Below are 14,801 nucleotides of genomic sequence, written 5' to 3'. Positions count from 1 at the left end.
AATGGGAACTTCAGTGAAGGACGTAAATGGGGAGGTGATAACAAGTAGCGGTGATGTGAGAAGGAGATGGAATGAGTATTTTGAAGGTTTGTTGAATGTGTCTGATGACAGAGTGGCAGATATAGGGTGTTTTGGTCGAGGTGGTGTGCAAAGTGAGAGGGTTAGGGAAAATGATTTGATAAACAGAGAAGAGGTAGTAAAAGCTTTGCGGAAGATGAAAGCCGGCAAGGCAGCAGGTTTGGATGGTATTGCAGTGGAATTTATTAAGAAAGGGGGTGACTGTATTGTTGACTGGTTGGTAAGGTTATTTAATGTATGTATGACTCATGGTGAGGTGCCTGAGGATTGGCGGAATGCGTGCATAGTGCCATTGTACAAAGGCAAAGGGGATAAGAGTGAGTGCTCAAATTACAGAGGTATAAGTTTGTTGAGTATTCCTGGTAAATTATATGGGAGGGTATTGATTGAGAGGGTGAAGGCATGTACAGAGCATCAGATTGGGGAAGAGCAGTGCGGTTTCAGAAGTGGTAGAGGATGTGTGGATCAGGTGTTTGCTTTGAAGAATGTATGTGAGAAATACTTAGAAAAGCAAATGGATTTGTATGTAGCATTTATGGATCTGGAGAAGGCATATGATAGAGTTGATAGAGATGCTCTGTGGAAGGTATTAAGAATATATGGTGTGGGAGGCAAGTTGTTAGAAGCAGTGAAAAGTTTTTATCGAGGATGTAAGGCATGTGTACGTGTAGGAAGAGAGGAAAGTGATTGGTTCTCAGTGAATGTAGGTTTGCGGCAGGGGTGTGTGATGTCTCCATGGTTGTTTAATTTGTTTATGGATGGGGTTGTAAAGGAGGTGAATGCAAGAGTCCTGGAAAGAGGGGCAAGTATGAAGTCTGTTGGGGATGAGAGAGCTTGGGAAGTGAGTCAATTGTTGTTCGCTGATGATACAGCGCTGGTGGCTGATTCATGTGAGAAACTGCAGAAGCTGGTGACTGAGTTTGGTAAAGTGTGTGGAAGAAGAAAGTTGAGAGTAAATGTGAATAAGAGCAAGGTTATTAGGTACAGTAGGGGTGAGGGTCAAGTCAATTGGGAGGTGAGTTTGAATGGAGAAAAACTGGAGGAAGTGAAGTGTTTTAGATATCTGGGAGTGGATCTGTCAGCGGATGGAACCATGGAAGCGGAAGTGGATCATAGGGTGGGGGAGGGGGCGAAAATTTTGGGAGCCTTGAAAAATGTGTGGAAGTCGAGAACATTATCTCGGAAAGCAAAAATGGGTATGTTTGAGGGAATAGTGGTTCCAACAATGCTGTATGGTTGCGAGGCGTGGGCTATGGATAGAGATGTGCGCAGGAGGATGGATGTGCTGGAAATGAGATGTTTGAGGACAATGTGTGGTGTGAGGTGGTTTGATCGAGTAAGTAACGTAAGGGTAAGAGAGATGTGTGGAAATAAAAAGAGCGTGGTCGAGAGAGCAGAAGAGGGTGTTTTGAAATGGTTTGGGCACATGGAGAGAATGAGTGAGGAGAGATTGACCAAGAGGATATATGTGTCGGAGGTGGAGGGAACGAGGAGAAGAGGGAGACCAAATTGGAGGTGGAAAGATGGAGTGAAAAAGATTTTGTGTGATCGGGGCCTGAACATGCAGGAGGGTGAAAGGAGGGCAAGAAATAGAGTGAATTGGAGTCATGTGGTATACAGGGGTTGACGTGCTGTCAGTGGATTGAAGCAAGGCATGTGAAGCGTCTGGGGTAAACCATGGAAAGCTGTGTAGGTATGTATATTTGCGTGTCTGGACGTGTGTATGTACATGTGTATGGGGGGGGGGGGTTGGGCCATTTCTTTCGTCTGTTTCCTTGCGCTACCTCGCAAACGCGGGAGACAGCGACAAAGTATAAAAAAAAAAAAAAAAAAAAAAAAAAAAATCAGAAAGCTGTGTATATATTTATTTCTTAATAAATAAATAAGACAAAACTAGTCTACATATTCCAAAAAATAAGCCAAAAGTCTAATGTCATGTGTTCAAACTTTTATAGTACACAGGTTATATTCAGAATGAAGGTAAGATTATAATAAATTATAAAATACAATGCTGTTGCATCAGTATAATGCTAGATTAAATTGTTGTACACTGCAATATGTGTAACAACACATGGGGATGATTTTTTTTTCTAAAATAGATTACAACTGAACTGACTGAACATGCTAGCAAAATTCTAAACACACCAAAACATACCTAGAAACTTATACTATCCAATGGACTAAAAAAGAAATGAAAATATATAAAAATATGACAAAAAACTAAAAAAGAGAAAAATTTTGGAATAATTTTTCAATATTCCATTGTTTTTCTTTTTCAATTCACGAGCCTAAGGATTACTAATATCCAATTTCTTTCTGGTTTTATGCAAAAAAGCAATCAACTAGCATAAAATGTGGTTGGTGTCACACAAAAATTTACCAGCTGCCAAAAAATCAAACCAAGAAAAAACATACAGTCCAGCTCTTCTGTGCTCAAAAAGTCAAAACTAGGAGGGGATTGTGTTCTTAATAAGACAGTACACAAGAGTTAATGTACAAAGCATAAATCAGTGAAAACTAATAAAGCTGAATACAAATGTAGGAATTGCTTTCATATGTAGGTCATTACCATTAGGTAGTTCACAGCAAATAATTATCAATATTAATATTAATAATTAAAAATTATTAATCAGTTTTTCTGTGGGGAAAGGTTTTGGCAGAGGATTTTTCCCTAACTCACTGAAAATCAGTGAAGAAAAAAGGGCAAATCTAATTTCAGTACCTAAAATAGAAATCGCTGACATTTCTCATACTTTCTACAACTGCTACTCACAAACAATTAGGCCTGTAAAATGCAACATTTTGTCATAAATGTAACAAACGACCTAAATGTATCAAAGAATATGTATTCCTAACTAGCAGAATCAAAGGAAAAGTGTTGTTTATATGATGTTACGCTTCCTTCAGTCAAAATAAGCAGAACAAAATCACTTGTATGGAAAGTACTAAAGACCCCGTAGTGTGGTTTCAAAGAGGCACAAAAGCCAACTACTTCAGACCGCTACAGGGCCAACTTCTTACACATGAAAAATATTCTGAGAGAAAATCTACAAAACAAAACAGAGTGCCTCAGATGATATCTTGCATTTGGAAGGGCTATCATGCAGCACTCACTACAGTGAGAGAGAGGGAGAGAGAATTTTAACCTTATAGCATACACCTACAACTCCAAATCAATATTGTTATCTATCATTTTGTACAATAAACCCATTTATCAGATAAAAATAGACCATGGAAAGATCTACAATGACAACTGTGTTATCAGACAGAGAACAATGCCTCTGCTACCTCAAAATATTGGTAACCTTGATAGCAGTTAACAGCAATTAAAACTATAATGCTTTTTTTTTTAACAATAGTGCATTCTTTACTGATGAGAGAATGAAAATTTCCACTGACATTTTTTCCATGTTATGTTCAATTTCTTATAACAAGCAAAGACCATATCTGCCAAAAATGAAAATAAAACTGAATAACCTAAAAGCCAGTCAACACTTTCATTATCTTCTGAGAACAATGAATATAAGCCAAAACTTTTTCAAATATAACACTGTTCACCAGTTCAACAAATTAACAGATAATGTGGTGCTGTATGAGATCTATCTGAATATGCCATTGTAACCTACTAATCTATATAACTGAAATGTTATCATTAATTGTATACCATCTACCGCAACTTCAATTCTCTGAACATCAAAAGTTTTCATTTATTCTGAATACCAAAGAAACTTAAAGATGCTCAAGAAAGATGAAAATGCCCATCACATATGAAGTACCTATACCTACCAATTCACTTCAACAATATAGATTAATTATACCGAAAAATTATAAGTACAGTATTGGATCCTCATACTTGACACTGACTTCTGAGAAAACATCTTGAAGGTGTTGTAAGTAGAACTCATGAGAAAAGAAAATCATATCAATGATTAAAACACTAAATGATGTAGTGGTTAATAGCATTAAAGGAATGGCAGTGTAATAAAATAACTGACATTTAAGAGTGGTACCACTAGTAAAGCAAAAATGGCTATGTTTGAAGGAATAGTGGTTCCAACAATGTTGTATGGTTGCGAGGCATGGGCTATGGATAGAGTAGTGCGCAGGAGGGTGGATGTGCTGGAAATGAGATGTTTGAGGACAATATGTGGTGTGAGGTGGTTTGATCGAGTAAGTAATGTAAGGGTAAGAGAGATGTGTGGAAATAAGTAGAGCGTGGTTGAGAGAGCAGAAGAGGGTGTTTTGAAATGGTTTGGGCACATGGAGAGAATGAGTGAGGGAAGATTGACCAAGAGGATATATGTGTCGGAGGTGGAGGGAACGAGGAGAAGTGGGAGACCAAATTGGAGGTGGAAAGATGGAGTGAAAAAGATTTTGAGTGATCAGGGCCTGAACATGCAGGAGGGTGAAAGGCGGGCAAGGAATAGAGTGAACAGGATCGATGTGGTAAACCGGGGTCAACGTGCTGTCAATGGATTGAATTAGGGCATATGAAGCGTCTGGGGTAAACCATGGAAAGTTCTGTGGGGTCTGGATGTGGAAATGGAGCTGTGGTTTTGGGCATTATTGCATGACAGCTTGAGACTGAGTGTGAACAAATGGGGCCTTTGTTGTCTTTTCCTAGCGCTACCTCGCACACATGAGGGGGGAGGGGGATGTTATTCCATGTGTGGCGAGGTGGCGATGGGAATGAATAAAGGCAGACAGTGTGAATTGTGTGCATGTGTATATATAGGTGTAAACCGAGATGTATGGGTATGTATATTTGCGTGTGGGGACGTGTATGTATATACGTGTATGGGGGAGGGTTGGGCCATTTCTTTCGCCTGTTTCCTTGCGCTACCTCGCAAACGCGGGAGACAGCGACAAAGCAAAATAAATAACCACTAGTAAACAAAAATATTTTCTATTTCACTTGTATATCAGACCTGGCATTTGAGAACACAAACCCACAGTTTGAAAACCCTACCCCATGACTTAGTTTTACTGCTTGCTTTCTTGCCCAGGAACCCACTTCTACTGTAAGCTGACAGTGCTTGAAGAAGCTGGCCACATCCACTAGGTGGGACCAAATGTCAGGAAAAATGTCGATTCTGTACATGTCTGTGCAAGGTGAGTGCAAGACAACGGACGAGAAAGCATTAACTATGGAAGTTGTATCTTGGGCTTGAATGTGCAGCCTTGTGATATGCAGATTTAGAGTTTGCAAGCTTGGAGAGATGGATAGAGTCTAGAATGCAGATGAGAAAGTTTAACTCTTACATGAATAAGTTTTCTACAAGTACACAATTTGGAAAAATATGTCACTCTGATTTCACACAAATTATTTCCAACCCTTAGGATTACAAATTTAGAGTTTCACAACCTCTGCAACCTGAATTAAACATGTGTACACAAAAAATTTCAGTCGACACATCTCTGACTCCTTTAAATTTCTAGGAACAAAAGGATGGATTACAATGAAAAATCTCAAACTAAATATTTAGAAAAGTATGGCCAACCAAACATGGCAAGCCGTTAAGTTTGTTGCAATGTAAACTATATACACAGAGTACTGCAACATTAGTATAGAGAGAGGAGTATGGATATAAAGTAAACAATATATCCTACAGTGGTGATGAAATAACCAAAGAATAGATATTATTGTCCTCCAATTCATTATTTGTCACTTTCTATTATCAATGCAAATAAGTTATCTGTGAAGTTCAGCACTCCTTTATCCAAAGGAAGCACTATAATCTCTCTTCAACCAATGATAGGTCTTTCCAGTCTTTAAGCTAAAGACTTTGTCAACAACTTCTGTTGCTCTACCTTTCCTTTACTTTTATATTCTGACAAGACTATAGTTGTCTATCCTGCTAAGAAAGTAGCTCTTTGGTTCTCCTTCCTCTACCTTGAATGACAACATTCCTTCACCCCTTGATGGTCCTCTTAATACTATGCCCCTCCCAGAATTTCTTTTCAAACTGTCCAAAGCCCTCTTCTCCCTCTGGACATGAGCACGGCGTATGTACCTGATAGATTCCATTTCCCTGTACAGAAAGTGTGTCTCTGAACTTGCACCTATGCTTGCTTGTCTGTTCCATATCTTAATAAAAATCACAAATTTTCCTTCTTATTGAAAGCATGCATTGGTACATCCCCTTCCAAAGAAAAGGGACCATTCAAACCCCTCTAACTGCTGTCCTGATGCTTTGACTTCTGTTTCCAAAGTCTTTGAATACCTCCTCAACCCCCACATCCTCAGACATCTTGAATCTCACACTCTTCTCAATGATTACAATAAGGCTTACATAAGGCATTCTATTCTTAATGATGTCTAGACATCATCCTTGAAAGATTCTGGGGAATCCTATATAAATGCCCTTGAAACATCAAAGCTTTAAAAAGGGAGTGGCATTGGAGTCTCATTTCTCAGCTCCCCCTCTCACTTTGCACCCTCATATCTAGCATCCTCGTCAGCCAATCTATGTGTGGGTGTTGATGGATCAGCCTCTTCACCCTCCTCCATCAACAGCAGAATCCTTCAACCTGTCTCCTACAGTATTCCTCATTTCTATCTATAATTTCCTTTCCTCAACAAATAACCGAATGCTTTCGTATGTTAAAGACTCAACACTTCACTCCTAAACATTCTTCAAATCTGCTCCTCCTTCCTTCACTCAGTCTGCATCTTGTCTCAACATATTTCCTCAAACTAAGACTTAGGGAAGGATATCTCATAAGGCAGATGAAACGGTTAGGTTAAAAGCCTCCAAGACCCAGTTTCTCCCCATCTATCGAAAATTCCACATAACTTTCTTGTCTCCACCGACAGTTCTCTAATTCCACCTTTTGATTTAATGAACATACTTGGTATTACTGCAACATCCACATATCTAGCATCCTCGTCAGCCAATCTATGTGTGGGTGTTGATGGATCAGCCTCTTCACCCTCCTCCATCAACAGCAGAATCCTTCAACCTGTCTCCTACAGTATTCCTCATTTCTATCTATAATTTCCTTTCTCAACAAATAACCGAATGCTTTCGTATGTTAAAGACTCAACACTTCACTCCTAAACATTCTTCAAATCTGCTCCTCCTTCCTTCACTCAGTCTGCATCTTGTCTCAACATATTTCCTCAATAAACTAAGACTTAGGGAAGGATATCTCATAAGGCAGATGAAACGGTTAGGTTAAAAGCCTCCAAGACCCAGTTTCTCCCCATCTATCGAAAATTCCACATAACTTTCTTGTCTCCACCGACAGTTCTCTAATTCCACCTTTTGATTTAATGAACATACTTGGTATTACTGCAACATCCACACAGAAACCTAATATTTTGGAAATGGCTAAGCCTGCCTCTAAGAAAATGGAAGTCCTGTCAAAATTTCTGAACAGTTGCTCCATTAATACAAAGGACTAATCCATCCTTGAATGGAGTATTGTTCTCACTCCTAGTGTGATTCTAGCTCTGCTCTAGACTGATGAGAGTAAAAATGAAAGGACACTGCAAGAGATGGTTGCTTATTAGGTATTATGCACTTTCCATGGGAAGAGATATCATGAAGAAAGTGTTTTCAAAGCAGATGGGCCAGCAGTTTAATGAAAAGACCAGGTATTAGTGATGGGTAATTCAAATGTGAAAGCGAGTAATATAGCATATAAGGGTATAATTGGGGGGCATTGAAATTCAATAATGTGAATGACATAGGTGAAAAGCAGGTGAAGATGTGTAGAAAAAGGGTTGGTGACTGGGAGTACCTGGTTTACAAAGAGGGACATACATAAGTATATGAATGTGAGTAGGAAAGAGTCAGCTGGCATTACTGGATTACATATTAAGTAACAGGAGTGCAAATGTGAGACTTCTAGATGTGAATGTGCTAAGCTGGCCAGCTGATGGGATATCCAATCACTACCAGAAGTTTCCATAAATAACATTATGGTTTGAGAAAAGAGTAGTGAAAGTAAGTTAGCTTGGAGAAGACTTACGTGAAAAATTCCACAAAAGATTGAGTGTACAATGGGAAACAAGTGAGAGTAAACGAAGCTTAGGGAGTAGTGAGCAATGGGAGGTTTTTAGGGAAGCAGTGCTAGCACATGTCAGATATGCATGTGGCATGTATAAGGTAGGGGCTGGGTAGGTTAGAAAGTAGAAAGAGTAGCGAGTGGGGGAAAGACAAAGTAAAGTTGCTAATGAAAGAGAAAGGAGAGGTATATGGAAATACATATATCCCTGAGGATAGGATAGAAAGAATACTGCAAGAGTACAGCAACTGATTTGTGATGCTGTATTCTGTTCTACATTTTTTACGTACATTTGCTTGTAAACCATTATTCTTTACATACCAAATAATAGATCTTAAACAAACATTACAATTACAGCTAGTTTTGATGAGATGCACGCAATTTAAGTGTTTGTAATAATCATCAATCTGTGATGCGTCTTTTTTTAATGTTTCTGTTCATAATTGACTGTTTTACAACATTACATACAACAAGAAGGGAATATCATACCAAAACTACCAATACAGCAAGTTAAAGGAGATGCACATTACTAATACATGTTTATAAATCATTATAAATTAGTAATATTTTTTTTTCTCTGTCTCTTTGCATGATTCTATTTCTAAATTACTATTCTACAACAGTATAAACACAAAAAATCTTACCATAATCATCATTAAAGAATTTGTTACGATGCACACCACCATTACTGGCTTAATATCCATACAATAATAGTCAATTTGTGACACTGATTTTGGTTACACATTCTTTTTAAATGCTTCAGTTTGTAAATGATTACTCTTTATTATACACACCTATCAGTATGTCATATCCCAGCATCACCACTGAAAGAGTTTGTTGCTCACCACCATGAATATTTATAAACATTTTCATTTCAAATCTTTCTGGTAAAAAAAAAATTCACCTATGTTCTTAACAATATATTGTCCACAAAAATTAAAAAAACTCTCCACAAAAGGTTGATGCATGATTAAAAAAAAAAAGTGCCAGAAACACCTACAGAGCTTTTAACACATTTTTCAAAGATTTGGGTGCACACTGAACCCGCTGTGCAACAAATCAAACATTTTGAAGGTACACACTGAGACATCCATGTCAAAGAATTAATGTTTAAAAGTGCACAAATTTCAGAGCAAATGAATGTAACCATGAGCCCTAACACAAAATTTCCAAATACAGAAAATAACATAAAGGTAGGCTACTAGTGGAAGTAATGGCAAGGTTTTCAAGGGTTCCACCAAATTCTACAAGTGTTTCATGAAGTTTCATGGTTAAAAGAGTACTTTATTGCCACAACTTATCAACTGATAATGACTAAGGCTATGAAGATCATGGAAAGGGTGGGTCAATCAAAGTACATTATGCTGAAACACTTCTAGAAATTAACAGAACAAACTGAACACTCTCCTAAATTCCCCTATCAGACTCAATTTAATTCAAATTCAATCTTTTAGATGAAACGTATCAATGACACTGATGTCTGTACCCTACCACCACATGGTCAAGAACACTAACCAAATGTATACCTCGCAATTAAACAGTGCTGACAATGGAGGGCTATCCTCACAGCACAGACTGAATACAAAATGCTGAAATGGGATGTCAGTCAACCAAGTTGTTGCACACTATCGCCCACAGGCCCTTGTAACCAGCACAGCCTGGCTGGTTTACTATTTATATGTCAGGAAAAGAGCTTTACTCGTGTTTTCCCGTCCCTTGACCTTATATATACACACCATGTTTTTACTCTTCATGTATGAATGTATGCATTCATGCATACAAAACACACACACACACACAGTGCTAGCTTGGTGGAATGCTAACTTTGCCTCAACCAGGATTCAAATTTATGTGGGATTGATCCTGGGGGCCCATGAATGGATGACGGTCAGTAACGCCAAGTGCTATACCATAGAGGTCTGGTATAGTGTATAAATACTATTCCAGGGCCTTCTTAAACTTCTCCACCATGGATCCCATTGCTTCCGCTAAGGGCAGGCCAAGTGCTGAACAGTCTTGGGCCCTAGATGTACATACAATGAATACATCCAGAGATGATTTAAATAACCCATAATAATCATACATTTTTCCTCAAATACTGCAACACTAATGATGAGGTAAATTTTGGCGGCTAGAGGAAGTATGTGAGATCTCCATAGTTTCTGTTGGTTTTTAGTCTAAAAGTGTTTCACCTACTTTGCATTAATCAATCACACATTTTTGCTCAATTTCAAAGTTTTCACCAATAATTATCAGTGTACCAAAAAAAACCTGCTTTCTCCATCTTATTTTTTACACAGTTAATTCTTTTGGATCGCACAGTTAATAAGGCTACAACTCAAAGTACAATTTTCCCCTTTACATTAATATACCCAACACTTTCCCTGATCTTTATATCCAGCCCATTATCAGCTTTTCTATAATTATATGATGAAAAACCTGCCAGTTTTATTCTGTTCTTCACACAATTCTCTACTAAAGCAAAAAAAATTCAACAATATTCCAAAGTTACTTTCACATGCCAACAAAATGAAACAATTTAACACTACCATGAATCCACTTAAGGAACATACGACACTTTTGCAATGGTAGATGTATAGTATAATTACAATTAACAGAAACCAAAATCCTTAACTAACTTTCCTACTAGTCAACATAACTATCCAATGTGAAAAATATATCATTTATGATCATGCCTTCTCCAGTGCCACCAAAGTAAAATGTTCAGTTCCCCAAGGAACTGTATCTCCATCCCTCCTCTTCTTCATCCTTATATCTGACATTGACACAAATGCAAGCCACACTTCCACATCATCATTTGCAAATGATACAAAATATGAAAATCATGACAAAAGGGAATGCTGACAGTGTGTGAGACAAACAGATTCTTCAACTGGGCAATCAAGGCCAACATACTTATCAATGGGGATAAGTTTCAACTCTCTTATCATAAAAATTAGCTGAACGATGGGAGAGACCTTAGAATAATGTCTAACAGCCTCAACTTCAATGCATATAAAACAGTTGCTTCCTGCTAAAGGATAGTGGGCTGGACTCTAAAGACTTTAAAGGCAAGAAAAGAAATACTGCCACGTTCTAACTAATCCAACAAAGCAGGTGAAACTACAGAATTAGAAGTGTTAAGAGATCTTTCACAGCCTTTTATAAATGTGGTAAAGGAATAAAATCACTGGGAACAGATGAAATCTAAGAATACACTCCATGGAGTACAGAAGGGAGAGGCATATCATCTATATACCTAAATAATCCCAGAATACCTGGTTTGCCAATATACATTCTGAAATATCTTACTGGCATGAATGGTATGGAAGATTTTGTAAAAAGCTACCACCATATCTCAAAAGTGCAATATGCACAAAAAAAGAATAACATAAACATCAAGGGCCCAAGACTCTTCAACACTATGCCAACTATTACCAGAAATACCAAAGGGATGCACAGTGGGGAAGTCTATGAGTGCCTAAGACAAGTACCTAAAAAGTGTTCTAGACCAGTCAGGCTGTGGGGGCCATGTGGGCCTAAGAGCTGTGCCTTCCAACAGCTTGGTCAACTGTTCAGCCAACCCAACTGTCTCGGCTGTGGGAGGTAGAACACCCAGAGGACTTTACCAGGTTAAGATTCGGGGAGATTCAGAGTTACATATCATAAAAATGGGTAAGCTGTTTAAACAATCAACAGAATCTATGACAACCTGGCTAACTTCCCCTAGCAACACCAAGCTACCTTAAATTTTAATGTTATAATATAAATACACGCCAATGTAAGTTGGTCACGTGTTAAGGCTGAAAATCCATTTGCAAGTACAGTAATGAACTAGGACACACATCAGGAAATGTGTTCATGTATGCTACATACACAAACAGGTAAATGTGAGCTTATTAATTAACAGTAGCTATAAACACTTTTCTAAATCAAAAGACCCTATGAAAATCTCAATTCTTTTTTATTTGGACCATAATTTACTTTGAAATATCCACACTCTAGCTGAAATACACCTAAGCGACTTTCATCTACTACATGATGTCACATACATCTACAATGAAATCTGTTTATGTTTAAAGAAACATAAACAATCCAGTAAACTGCTTGTACACAAAGAATGTGTAATTCTTCAAATAACACTAAATAGTAAACTACAAATCCTAACAAAAGGATATACAATACGAAATATATTTCTAAATATCCCTTAAGCGAAATATTACCATTAACTTAAAACCATGAAATGAAAGGCAGTTCCCCTTGAAAAATCCAATCTAACCATATGTTACTTAACTTTACATAACAAGAATGAACACTAAAATGTACATCACATTTCGAACTGGTAATTCACAAATTCAGCTGTACACCAGAACTAGATTTGCATATCAAATAATTTTGCTTTGCAAAGGTGGCATTAGCATTATGCTTAGCAAACTGAGCAATAATTGGAATGTATCGTTAAAAGCATCATATTTCAGCCTACATTAACAAATGTGTAAGGGTGATGAGGATTATGATTATCAGGATAAAGGCAGAGCTTATTCATGGAAACTAGTATTTTCGCCAAGATTTTATAACAAAAAGATGCATATGACAAAAACAGGCAACTATTAGTGAAAATGCCAGTTTTCTGGGCACATTTTAGCCTCAGCAAAATTTCTAAACAAATCATTTTGATACCACAAAGTGATCAAAACTTAATTTGGATATCAAGTGATTGTGTACTACAGTTCTCAATGAGTGCTAAGAGAATAATGAAATGTAACAGTTGCATGGAGCATGCTTCAGAGCATATCAAATTAAGATACTAAATATGGTAACAGTGGTATGGGTCACCAGAAAAATTTGGTTAATATCAAAGTACATTAAGCCCTAGTAAAAAATAAAACCTATGAAAGCCTTAACTATAAAGTGACTGCAATGTATACGAGCAATATAATAACCTTAACTTGGTTTGCTGCCAGGGAATGAACGGTAACTTGGCTTGTCATCTATTTGTTGATATCAGTAGCATTTGCATAACACTGTCATGATGTGACTAATATATTTTTATGAAAATACCGAACATCAAGATGATTCTCAACTGCTAAGAACATCAAGATCAATCTCAACTGCTATGAAGGCTAGACGAGGCTTACCTAGGCTTTGTTAATTCTTTTAGAAGCGTAATAGTTACTTATGAATTTATATAAAACACACACCACTTTCCCCCTTTTCAATAATAAATAATATTTTGCAAGTTATTGTAGTTGTCTATGCACTACGTTAGCGCAGTATAACAAAATCACTCATTATCTAGGGATAACAGTAATGCAAAGTTTCATCAGACTTACCAAAAACCTTTACATCTGAACTATCCCGTCTACCTTGTTTACAGTTTTCCCGTGCTTTATGCTACATGATGGTAGACTTTTTTGTATTGGAATTAAGCTTTATACTAATTGTCCCGATTACCATATAACTAGCTTGGCTACCAGGCCCTCTCTCTGGCCACAAGAGTTGTGGAAAACCCACTGTAATGGCCTAAGCTAAAATGTTGTACCATACACAACAATCACGATTATTATTAGACAGCATATTTACCGCTTTGCTACAAATGCAAATGCTATGTAATATCCAATACTACTTATAACCCATAAAGTCAAACGTTCATAAATACTGATGAAAGTGAGGGAAATGATACATTAAAACTGGTACTTGGATGTAGGTGTTCAAAGTAATTTGATCATTCTGCATGATATTCTTGACTTCCTCGACAATAGCAATACTTTCTAGAGTCACATCTGTTTGTTGTTTCACTATCAGTCTGGTTTCCTTTGTCGTCCTACTGCGCAGCTGATCCTCTCTTGACTTCGCTCAGCTCAGCTGACTGTGACAGCAGCTTTCTAGAGGAGGTTAATTCAGCATCTCATTTAAGCATACAATGAACAGAACGCCAAACACTCACTCTCATACACATTTATGGGTAGGCAGAGGCATACCGGTAAAAAAGCTGTTGGGGAAACGATATTTTTTGTTCCCTTGTGAAACGTCAAGTGATCACCTGATCGAACTTCTGCCAGAGTAAAATCGACCTTGCCCATCAACAACACTTTTCATAGCCAAACACGAGTATACTCACTACTCAGGGTTCATCGTAGACATCTTGTACCTCTAGACCTTCTCTAGAACTAACTTATAGGTCCCCTGAGTCGCAATTAACGCAGAAACAGGAGGAATACAAGGCAGACACTACCACAAGATGGCCGTTCAGTGGCGTTTGCACTCTCTGATGACGTCATGCCACATAGACACGGTATGAAAAGTCCCTCGTATCAAAGCTTTCGAGACGTGTTTTCTCATAACATATCAATGTTCTAAACAAGCTATGGCCATTATAAATTAATCATACCACCTATAAATTATTCCAAGTATAAAATATATAATATATCCAAATAGATGAATACATATAAGCGGAAGGAAAGGTTGTTGACTGATACAAATTCTCGACTACCCTCTGATTTCGCGTGGACCCCAGTGATTCACCACTAAGTGGTGAAATATCCTACACATAAAGTCATGTGATTCAGCTAAGAGTAAATAGCTAAAGACAAATTATTTTCGGCTAACCATATGACTTCCAGAAACAAATATTAAGTTTTCCCCACTACTTGGCAGAAAAACTATTACGTAACAATGACGTCACAGTCAAACCTTGACAACGGGTGCCC

At 37.6% G+C, this 14,801-nt stretch overlaps 1 protein-coding gene across 1 annotated transcript in view; it reads right to left on the bottom strand.

The window, feature by feature from the left end:
- Rab1 (RAS oncogene family member Rab1) overlaps positions 1-14,385 on the bottom strand; it is a 30,804-nt gene extending 16,419 nt beyond the window's left edge. Inside the window, exon 1 of the mRNA XM_071685575.1 lies at positions 14,213-14,385. Coding sequence (XP_071541676.1) covers positions 14,213-14,235 — 23 coding nt within the window. The 5' untranslated portion in view covers positions 14,236-14,385. The remainder of the gene's footprint in view (positions 1-14,212) is intronic.
- Between the last annotated feature and the right edge of the window lie 416 nt (positions 14,386-14,801).

Source organism: Panulirus ornatus, chromosome 1 (assembly GCF_036320965.1).
Source record: "Panulirus ornatus isolate Po-2019 chromosome 1, ASM3632096v1, whole genome shotgun sequence".
Lineage (NCBI taxonomy): Eukaryota > Metazoa > Arthropoda > Malacostraca > Decapoda > Palinuridae > Panulirus > Panulirus ornatus.
The sequence above is the reverse complement of the archived record's forward strand: the minus strand, read 5'-3'. Positions and strand labels throughout refer to the sequence as shown.